The following is a 12431-nucleotide window of genomic DNA, read 5'->3' as shown; positions in this document are numbered from 1 at the left end:
TATCGGCACTTTTAACGATATAATCCTATTCTAAATATTTGGATAGCATCGGAAAAAAACACCTAATTGTCACCTTATTGATAACTCTAAGTTATGAAAGTCAAATTATAAATATAATATTGATACGGATTGCTGAAATTGAAGATTTTATCAAAAGGTAAATCCGAGTCACGAGCCTAGAAAAATAAGCTGAATCCAGCTTTGTAATGCAAATAATATTGATCCCTAGATTTACTTGAGGAGGCGATGGAATGTAAATTAAACTGATTAATAGGAGTATTATTACTAATTTAACTATGTAACGAAAATTAAATAGTTTTCATTTACAATTTTATTTACGTAATATTAAGTCAGCAAGACTTCTGTCTACATGTAACACTAAAGAAAAACTTAAGTAGACATGCCAAATTTATTAGCTCAGTTACACATTTGGCTATTCATAACTTCACTTTACTTAAAAATATCGAATATACGCATAATGCAAAGCAACCCCCCATCTCATATAAACGTTTGACGGGCAAACTTCATCATCTAAACATTATTGTGTCCCCATATTTTTATTTGCTTGAATAAATATAAAAACGTCGAACATTTACACACGAAGATTTATCTACCATAAAACTAAAATAAAATTCCAGCTTAGACTTCCAATGTTTATATTTATACTTTGTAACGCTTAAGGGAACAAATATAATTTCTACGTAGTACTGTACTCTGTCTCTATCTGTGTCTGTGCTCCACATTATTTCTAACGGATGAAAGTACATTAAAAGAGATTTTTCTTTTGCAATGTTATAACGATGTTCTTTCGACTTAGCCTATTCCTTGGGTCTTAATGTTTGTATCCTCTTCGGCCATGAGTGTGTATATTTTCAACCAACTTTAATAGAAGGAGGTTTACATTTTGATTTTTCTTAGCACTTGCCGAAAAAATACCGTGTACCAAGATATCATATTATTTTTTATTCAGTTGAAATTTTTAGTATTTTTTTGAATTAGTTAAATTATAAATAATTATTAATTAATAATTTTTGTATCAAGTTTTATGATTACACGTTGTTGGACATTAGATATGACTCTTAGTTGTCAAAAAGTGTCCGAGTTTCACCAAGGAAATATTAATTTTAAAAATTTAAAATTCATATAAAAATTTACGGATTTGAAACTGCGACTCTCTGGCAATCGCGCCCTGAGCACTTTCACCACTATGCCACGCGCTAACGCGTTGGGATTCGAACTCGGCCCCCCAATAGTGAAGTTGAGCTCTTACCCAATGCGCTATCACTGGTTCGGTTAAGCCTAATGCCTCTAATTACACAGCATCCACGACCTTCAGACCGGAGCACAGCAAGCTGCTTGGAAGTAGAAATAAGATGGGCGGTAGCCATCTTCCCCTGTACAGGGTGGTAGTACTTCCCCAGCCGAGCTCCATCATAAAAAGCTCTACTACGACTTTTGACTAGATTCGTGTATAGAACTGCATGTCTACTACGTTATTGATCGAAGGTTTCCACTCTGTATTCAAACACTTACCTCCACCATTTCTGTAGCACAAATAGGGAAATCGCCACACGTTTCCCAATCCCACGGCGTATCCAAGGCACGCTAATATGAATTCCAGGGGACTTCCCCACCCTGCTCTCTCAGGAGTTTGAGATGCATTGTCATCGGATGGGGGACTATATTTTACCTTTCCCTGAAATAAAACTATTACTTAGATAATATATTTTTCGATCCCCGGCATGCAACTAACTAACTAACTTTTGATTATGATGGTGCATTTATAAATTTTTTTCTTTAGGTTATCGAAAAGTTATACATGTTTGACTTGCATACTTTATTTCTATTTCATATTATGACAAACCATATATTAAAACACATTTAACCAATCGAGGTTATTGATTATTTTTTTAACGACAAGGCTGCTTGGAAGCAGGCCACTTCACTCTCATCACTCACAAAACAGAAAAATTCTAAAGCTTGCTAAACTATAAAATTATGTTGAAGAACAATCTGCTGAGTTTCTTGCCAGCTCTTCTTAGTGGAATCTGCCTTCCGAACTGGTCACTACAAAAATACTGACTGGGCGTTTCAAAAGTGCTTATAAACTAGGCCTACTTGAAATAAATAAATTTTGATTTTTGTGTTACCACTTTTGGGTTTTCTTGAATCAATTAAAAAAAATAATAATATACTTAATTGTGTCGCTGTACAAAATCAGAGTCGCTGACCGAAAATGCACATTACGGAATCGTATGGATCAATCAAACCATAAATTCAAACTGAAATTTTACCAAATATCGACATAATAATCAACTATAATAAATAATTACCAACCGCCGAAAGGGCAGGCTTTGTTAAGGAGCACAGGTCATCGCATTTACTAACGAATTATTAAGCAGCTTTTATGATTTGTTACGGCAAAGTTTATCAAAGATTTTTGGTGTAAATAATTATTGTATTCAATAAGCTTAAAGCAGTTTCCGAAAATCATCTGTAGCTTCTTAAGAATAAAGTGGATGCTTACAAACTTAATCCTTTCAAACAAGCGAATAATTATTCTAATTTAAATGAAAATTTGCGTCCCGAGTTCCATGGGCTCAATGAAGATGGCAAATAGTGCTGAGCAAGGCTTACGAGAATCAATTTGTAATAAACCGCTCAGTATTACAACGATAGGCTTTTTAAATAATTATTGCAATACATAATTTATTTGCAATGATAAATTATCCTAAAGTGATAAAAATTTATATAAAAAGAAAAATAATCATTATATATTATTTTTCTTTTTCCCAGTATATGACAGGGGTGCATATGACAAACTTGAATATTATCTTTCGTAGTCGATCATTTATAATGATGTCACTTCGATACCAGGTATTTAATTCGAATAAAATCAAATTGTATCCATGCAAAGTCTCATTAGTAATATTTTTATTTCTTTCATCTTTTAAAATAATTATTGAAATACATATTTTTTTTGTAATTTTGAATTATCTTGAAGTGATAAACATTTATATAAAAAAAAAAAATTATCATTTGGGTACCAGATGATTATTTTTCATTTTCATATGACAAAATAGTGTATTACCTTTCGCAGTACACCATTTAGAATGATTTCACTTAGATACCAGGTATATTTGTCCGAACAAAATCGAATTTATCAATGCAAAGTTTCATTAATAATATTATTTTTCTTTCATATGTGAAGTTTAAATGGGACCATTTAGGAATTAAACCCTATTAAAAAAAATGAAAATAACTTCTATAAATAACGGATTTTTAACAATTATTAGACGTACAAACATTCTGGAAGTTAAATAGAATTGCTTAATAGAAATGAGTAGTTAAGTTCAATAAAATAAATATTGAAATCGATTCAGATTAGACAGAAGTTAGTTTATTAGGACTATAATAAAAACAAAGTAATATTTTCGTAGCACTACAAATATAACAATGACTACGCAATGTCTGAATAGAGAGTAGATAATATGTATAATGGGTGTATTTTTCATGCTGAACTTGAGACTCGAATAATTCAACAAAGAAATGCGGATGCATCATCACGTATTTCCAGTGCTGAAAAATACGTGGCTTGCGTCTCATCTCGTAATGTGCTCAGCTCTGCATTGTATGGATATCGGTATTTCGCCATAAAACTATAAGAACTATTATCGCTTGCAAATAATTTTCATTCAAAATGTATATACCGAAAGGTTTTAAGGAAAAATGGATCTATGATAGGAAAAAAAAGCTATTATTTAATATGGTCTGAATCGCAACGTTGTATAATTTATGCGCTGGCAAAGACTATTTAACTAAATCTAAAGAGGTTTTAAAAGATACGAATACAAACAAACAGACTGAAAATACAAACATAGTCAAATGATTCATTACGCACAAGTAATCATAATAATATAACAACAATTTCGGGTTTCCGTTTTTCTTATGTCTGGAGTAATCCATTGAATAATAACAGTGCAATGTTTGTGCGATCGGATTTAATTTCAGATTGGATTTTGCTTATCCTATTGACTAACCAAAACATTTTTATGGCTTCATTAATAAATTTCAAAATTGCAAAATTTGGCCACTTTCATCTTTATCTTTTTGCACCACTATTCAGCGAAATGCGTAAACAAAGAAATAGTTAATAGACTTAAATTAATCAAAAATAATCAAATTCAAATTCAAAATTTCTTTATTCATGTAGGCCTATCACAGGCACTTATGAAGCATTCATACATATTTGTTTGCATAATTGTAACGGGATGGTGATAACTTCGTTCGCCAACTTAAATCTAAGAAGTGTGCCCTGGTCTAAGAAGAGCCCACAACAAACTTAGCCGGGTAAATTTATTTTTTTGTTATCACCATCTTGCAGTAAATTTAAAGTAAGCTATGAAGCTAGAGCAATTCACACCCAAGCTTTTTTATCGTTTAAATAATCCTTAATGTTATAATAGGATTTCTCTGTAAGCTTACGTTTTATATAAACTTTGAACTTATTGAGAGACAACTCAAATATTTCATTTGGTAATTTGTTATAAAATAATATACAATTGCCCTTGAATGAATTTGCAATTTTGTGTAGCCTAGTAAACTGCACAACGAGTTTATTTTTTGCTTCTAATATTTATATTGTTACAGTGCATTTTCTTTTTAAATTTTGATATATTTTATGGACATAAATTAAATTTTCATATATGTACTGACTATGCACCGTCATTATTTTAACTTCTTTAAATTTATCCCTTATCTTTAAATTTATCCCTTACTCCTTCTTTTAAAGACTATAAAAGAGCCGCATCTTACAAACTCAGAAAATCGTGTCTCAACACTAAATTAGTGAGTTCGATTCTCGGTATGCAAATAATATTATGCACAAGTTACAAAGACAGGGGGAACTAATAGCTACCTTAAGTACACTAAAATATTCTTTGTCCGGAGTTGAATAGTCGACTGAAATGTTTGTTCGCTTGAAATTCCCTTCTGATTTTATTTTGTGAAAGACTTTCGCTCCATTTAGTTCAGAAAAATTTAATATCGGTCTGCTCGATTCGAATATTCTAGATACGTACGTGATTTTCAGCAGATTACAAGTTTGCGGTAATAAAAAAATAACTTCTTATTTGAAATTCGACTCGTAATTTGCGGGTTGCGTAAATTATTTCAATTTGAATTAATTATTTTTTTAATAAAAAAATCGGCAAATGCGACTCAAACTCTCGCATGAAGGGTTGTATTGTTCGTACCTTGCAAAGGAATAAGTTTCGTTATAATTATTCTGTTATTTTCTGTTAGTGCTAATACTTAAATTTAAAGAAGCTAAAATTGTGACGGTATGCACCGTCATAAATTTAGCTTCTTTCGAGTCTGTGTCATGTAGCAGAGATGTAGCGTTTGCCTAGCGATTAGCATGTTTAGCTACAGACAACAAGATCGTCAGTTTCAATCCCCATCGGGCCAAAAAAAATTGAGGCATGATGTATTAACAGAAATTAAAGAATTTTCAGTAGTGCGGGGTTAGAAAATTGGCGGTGTCTACAAAAGCCTTGCCGCGAAAAGCGCGTTAGGTTCGGAGTAGCGGTGTTAGTCTACGCTGTAAAACCGTCTGTCCGTGCGTACTTGCGTGCGTGCGCATGCGTGTGCGAGTGCAAGTTTGTGTATGTGTGTGTGTGTGTGTGTGTGTGTGTGTGTGTATGTGTGTGTTTGTTTGTGTGTGACCGGAGTTTCCGGAGGCATCTGCCCAGTGGTGGGACGTTATTAGCATGCGGATGTTAATGATGATGACGTGGTAATAAAGTTACCAGTATCAATCAAGCATCCATATCGTTATTCTATCTCCGAACCCTATCTCGTAACAATACCAATGCTTGTAAACATAATGCCTCATGAGAAAGGAATGCACCTGACGCCAACTTTGGAATCAGAACGCTCAACTTCGAAATTGCTAGACTTACTAAGTGATAGTTAAGGATTGTTTGCTTGCTGAGTTTCAGAACTTTTCTAATTATAATAAACTCGTAACTAACTTTTGTGAGCGTTCCAACCGGATTCGATTGTGTATGGTGGCAGCGAATCTCTCCGCGATAAGCAGGAGAATCTATATGGTGTACCTAATTTATATTTTCTTCAATCCTTATACTCCACACAAAACAAATCTTCGGCAATGACGGCCTATTTGCGCAGTGGGCAGTGACCCTGCTTTCCGAGTCCAAGGCCGTGGGTTCGATTCCCACAACTGTAAAATGTTTGTGTGACGAACATGAACTTTTTACAGTGTCTAGGTGTTAATCTGTATTTTATTAGTATTTATGTATATTATTCATACAATTATTCATCAGTCATCTTAGTATCCATAACACAAGCAGCACTTACTTTAGGGCTAAATGGCGTTGTGTGTATTGTCATGTTATATTTATTTATTATTTATCAATGTACAATCGTTCTGCCAAAAGCCTGAATTAATCCCTAATTAGTTGTAGGCAATCTGAGCATTAATTCTATAGGAATAAGATCCATTTTACTCTGATGTTCAAGTATTTCGATACTCGAGAACGATTCCTCAATTGCGTGCGAGCAAAATTTGTACTAAGGGAACTGTTGTGTAGTTAGTACTAACGGTTTCCAATGAATACGTTATAACTGATATGTAACTTTTAATAAGCTTCCCTTTCAAACTCCCGGAAATCGAACGCGGAATCTCGTTATCCGGTACTTACTGGTTCTTTGTAACTTTTAATAAATTCCCCCACCAACCAACCGGAAATCAAACCTGTGAATCTCGTGATCAGTTTTGAACATAATAACATAGATACTAGTTACACTAGCGACTGGATACATTTCATAATTTTTTTTTAATTTTCCTTGTCTGTGTAGATAATTAAAGCGTGCAGTCTTCATTAAAATATTTCATAAGGTTAATGTAAACAAAAGAGGAACGATGTAAAAATAAAGTTCTAGTTAGTTATTTTTATAACCAACGTTAACTATACTTTAACTAATGAAATGTTTTGCTTCATTATTTTGCTTATTAATTATATGAATAAGTTCATCATATTATTAAACTCTTTATTTGTATACCACAACATTTAAAATGTAACAAAAACAGAAACATCGAAAGAAGTAGTAATACAAAAGGCGGCCTTATCGCTTAATAGCGATCTCTGCCAGGCAACCTTAGAATTAGGAAAAAAAAAAGAAGAGGAGAATAGACTGCTGGTGGTACAAATATTAAAATACATACATGCAAATAACTACATGCCAATACATAAACTAGTGTGCACAAATAGATAAAAAGTAAATAATATAATAAATAAATAAATATAAAAATAAACTAATATATATAATAACAACACCTACATAATTAAATACTTTAACATACAATAAATGAGTAAGTACATATATACATACTATTAAAAGTCGTTAACAATATAATGGGCCTTAACTGCTCTTTTAAATATCGCCAGTGATTTGGATCGTCGTATGCTCAATGGAAGCGCATTCCACAATTCCACAGCTCGTACGCTAAACGAACGCTTATAAAATTTTGACTTATGATAAGGCATACACAGCGTCAGCGCACGGCACGATCTTACACCAGATTGCTCACCAAGAAAAGTGAACTTCTCTTTTAAATACGAGGGAGTATTTAGATGAAATAACACACAGTACAGAAGAGAAAGTACATGCATATCCCGGCGACGACGAATAGGAAGCCACTTGAGTTTTTGTCGAAATACGGAAACATGGTCATATTTGCGAAGGCCAAATATGAACCGAATAGCCAGATTTTGAAGACGCTCAAGTTTATTAAGCTGATCCTCGGTCAGATTAAGAAAGCTTGCATCCGCATAATCGAGAATAGATAGAAAAAGAGAATGTGCTAGCATATTATCATAGAGAACTATTAACATTTATTTATATAGAATAAGAATTTCCCCGTAACATGTCCCTCGTATAACTGACAAGTTAATTTGTTCTGTTATTTGTCTACAAATTTTTATTCTTCGACCCACCGCGTCACCCTTCCCTCCCGTTGTTTCACTCCTAAAGGGATCTACAAAAATTTTGTTCAACTTCGGGTAGTAGTTCCATACGGCCGAGTGGCGCAGTGGGCAGCGACCCTGCTTTCTGAGTCCAAGGCCGTAGGTTCGATTCCCACAGCTGGAAAATGTTTGTGTAATGAACATGAATGTTTTTCTGGTCTGGGTGTTCTATATATTATATGTATTTATCTATATTATTCATAATAATATTCAACAGTCATCTTAGTACCCATAACACTAGCTATGCTTACTTTGGGGCTAGATGGCGATGTGTGCATTGTAAAGCAGGAGAATCTGTAAGGTGTTATTTATAATGTCTTCAATCTTTATACTTCTCACTAAACAGATCTTGAGATTGTACCCTCAAAGGGTTTACGCAGTTTGCAGCGACTCTGCTTTCTCAGGCCGTGGGTTGGCCGTGGGTTTTATCTGTTCCCTTAGTAAAAAAAGGTACACTCCCAATTGTAGAGTCGCTGTCGAGTATCAAAACGGTAGAGTAAAATTGAACCCATTCCCCCTTAGTAATAAAGCTCAATTTTCCACAAAACTTCAACTAGTTCACGTATGTGAAATAAAAATCTGTAGTACAGAATTTGCGCGCTAAAACTAGAGACATTAGGTCCAAATTAAACCCTTAAAGTAGTGAAAGCGTAACAGACATCCAACCAACGCGCAATCTATTTTGGCCCAAATCTAGTCAAATATATACGACGAAAACATAATTAACTGAAGTATATAGATAGCTACTCTATGCTAGACGCGAAATTATCACGAGGATAATATTAACACAGGTACCAGATATATTAATTTTCCCCATACTTATCATAGATTAACCAGATCTGGACAGCGATATTACAAGAATATGATGATAAAACAAAAATAATCTCACTTAACAGGTTTACTGGTGGAATATTGCAACATTATTGAATATACGATAAGATACTGTACACGCAGAAATATACCAAAACATCAGATACAAGTTGTTCAAAATTCTATTATACTACGCCTGGCACTAACCTACAAACAAAATGATCCATAGTCCTGATATACCTAAAGTATTTATTTATCTATCACACATTTTAAGAATATTAAAGTAGATAATCTAAATTCAACTTTGTCGCAATAAATTTTAAAAAGCACATTTACTTAAGACGGCGAATTACATAAACCAAGACTAATACACACACATGCACGCAAAAACACATTGACACACGCAAACACCATGATATGTCTTGAATATTGTACAGTTGATTGTTCTGTTTATAATGTTAGTTAGTGGGTTTGCACTTATTCTATTTATCTTTTCTTTATATATTTATCAATCATCAATTATTAACTACATGAGAAAGGTTCGAAATCGGGTGTGCCTTAGACTTCAAACTAATTGCAGCTGAAATGTATTTTTGAATGAAATTAAAGTAATACTCCACATGCAGTGGCGTGTACTTGGTTTCTGACCAGGGTATACATACAGCATGAAAATTACATAAAACAGCAAAAATCCTTTAAGCTAGTTATATTTAAATTTTTGGGTAGGCAGTGATTTTGAACATATATGAAGTGCACGCCACTGTCCACATGGCTATACTTAGTTACCATTTTACTGAAAACTACCGAGCCACGGGTTTAAAACTGTTTGCAGGGGTAACGTTGTGTTCCCTTTTTAAGCGCAAAGTCAGTCAGTCACCATGAGCATCCGCATAATATCATTCCAGACACATATACTAATTGTAAAAGCCAGCCAATCTGCGCTGGGGCACAGAATCTCTCATCTCTATGCTTTAAAGAGAGACGAAAGCGATGCCCGATATTATTTATTTATTTATTTAAGCCGTATATATTCCTTGAACTTAACATACACAACTATAATTTATTATGTACCGTTTAATCTGTTTTTATAATTCTTATTAGTGTTTTTACCTACACTTGGAGGAATCATCAATTTTATAAATTTAAATTGACTCTCGGGCAATCGCGGCCTGAGCGCTCTTACCAATTAAGCTGCGGCTCTCCTACCGTCGATGCCGAAATTAGTATATGCCTTTCACATCAGTCTTATAGCTCGTTCGCAGCATCGTTTAATCTATTACTATAACCTTTATAACTTTGTGTATAATAATGTATCAAGAACTCTCTCGGGTAAATGGCTTTTCCAAGGCTTGCCATCTTTCTCTATGCCCGATACTAGGGCGATGATAAATAGGCTAATGATAACAAAGATGAAAATATACAAGCATAAATGAATGTAGCGGTGATGGCCCGGTCCAAGTTCGATCTCCGGCTTACACCTTTAACTTTTCAGAGTTATGCGCGTTTTTAATCACAACAAATAAAAATATTTCTTTTTTTTTTTTATTCCATTACAAGTTAGCCCTTGGCTGCAATGTCACCGGCTGGTAAGTGATGATGCAGTCTAAGATGGTAACGGGCTAACCTGTTATTGATATGGCAGTTATATTAAACCCATACCCCTTATCGGTTTTTACGCGACATCGTACCGGAACTCTAAATCGCTTTAAAGGCGATGGAAAACATTGTGAGGAAACCTGCATGCATGAGAGTTTTCTACAATGTTTTCAAGCGCGTTTAAAGTCTAGCAATTCAATCTTGAACGGCCTAAACCATTCTTATTCTGAGACCCGTACTCTGTAGTAAGCCGGTAATAAAATAATAATAGCATAAAGTATAGTTTAAAAAATTCAAAAAAATTCAAAATTCATAATTCATTTATTTCAAGTTGGCCTAATATAAGCACTTTTGAAACGTCAAGTCTGTCTGTAGTGACTCTACCACCAGTTCGGAAGGCAGATTCTACCGAGAAGAAGCCGGCAAGAAACTCAGCAGTTGCTCTTTTCCAATATCAACAATTTACATTTTACATTTTAAAATTCATTTTTCTATCTTGTGATAGATGAAAGCGGAGCCGGATGCTTCCAAGCAACCTTGTCATTAAGAAATTCATCAATTGTATAATAACCACGATGTAATAAATGTGTTTTAACAAATTCTTTAAACGAATGCATTGGTAGGTCCAAAATTACTTAGGAATCATATTATAAATAAAAATACTATAGTGAAAAAATTAAAACTTACCTCGTTCATAGTGTAATCTCCACCAGCCATTTAAAGATGGAAATTGCTGATTCGTTATAAATCAAACACCAGATCTCACTGGGACACATAAATGCTGTTATTTCTGTAAACACGGCTATACTAATTCAATGTTTACGCACACTCGAAAACCATTACCCTCCCTTTAGTGCAGTCGCGTTATACAACACACTAGTTTCTAAACCGAAGTACGGTTCCTTAATGACCAAAATGAGGTGCCAAATTGTCGGTTATCTTCGAGAACGATTATTATTAATGATAACGTATGAAGAAATTAATGTTTTAGCACGCGTTATAAGTAAGTATTAATGTTATTTTTCTATTATGTGTTTGTTTGTTTTTATAAATAAGCTGTTACCCGCTTTCGTCGTGATTACATTTGACGGCCGACTGGCGCAGTGGGCCGCGACCCTGTTTTCTGAGTCCAAGGCCGTGGGCTCGATTCCCGCTATTGGAAAATATTTGTGTGATGAGCATGAATGTTTTTCAGTATCTGGGTGTTTATATGTATAATCTAAGTATATAAGTTTATCATTCATAAAAATATTCATCAGTCACCTTAGTACCCATAACACAAGCTACGCTCACTTTAGGTCTAGATGGCGATGTGTGTATTGTCGTAGTATATTTATTTATTTATTTTGCATACAATAAAGCAAAATCATGTTCAATATTATTTATTATTATTTTCATCATCATTATATTATTTTCTAGACTTCATCCGCGTTTGATTTTGTTTTTCTATGAGGCATTAAATTTAGTAGTAGTTCTAAAAAAAAATTAAAGTATTCACTAAGCCTTCGCTAAGCCTGAAATGAGGGGTTTGCTGCTGTCCGCTGAGGAGTTCTGTCCTCTATCTCCTACCACATTCATCAGATCTACACAGTTAGGGCAAAATGTAACACATATTAAAACCTCTATAGTACAAAAATAATTATTTAAATCGGTTATAATTTGTCGGAGTTATGGTGTAAATCGTCAAACACTTTTATCCCCTCTCCCAAAGGAACCGAGCTAAATGTCGCAATAAAAAGTATCCTATATTACTTCTAACACTTCCAAGAATATGTGTACAAAGTTTCATAAGAATCGGTTAAGTAGTTTTTGCGTGAAAGCGTAACAAACAGACTTACATTGACATTTATAATATTAAAACTAGGGATAGGGATAGGGATTGTTCTAAATCATTAGTTATCATTATCATCATATCCATTAAACCGCACCGGGCCAGTTTGGTGGAATACGATCTTAACCCCACAAGGAGAAGGG

The 12431-nt window shown here is 33.9% G+C and overlaps 1 protein-coding gene across 1 annotated transcript in view; it reads right to left on the bottom strand.

Annotated features, from left to right (window-relative positions):
• LOC120626445 (sodium- and chloride-dependent glycine transporter 1-like) overlaps positions 1-11174 on the bottom strand; it is a 37580-nt gene extending 26406 nt beyond the window's left edge. The window contains exons 1-2 of the mRNA XM_039893970.1: positions 11145-11174; positions 1534-1696 (exon numbers count right to left, since the gene is read on the bottom strand). Of these exons, the coding sequence (XP_039749904.1) occupies positions 1534-1696; positions 11145-11174 (193 nt within the window). The remainder of the gene's footprint in view (positions 1-1533; positions 1697-11144) is intronic.
• Positions 11175-12431: the final 1257 nt, after the last annotated feature.

This window comes from Pararge aegeria, chromosome 9, assembly GCF_905163445.1.
Source record: "Pararge aegeria chromosome 9, ilParAegt1.1, whole genome shotgun sequence".
NCBI lineage: Eukaryota > Metazoa > Arthropoda > Insecta > Lepidoptera > Nymphalidae > Pararge > Pararge aegeria.
This window is presented reverse-complemented; position numbering and strand designations above follow the sequence as displayed.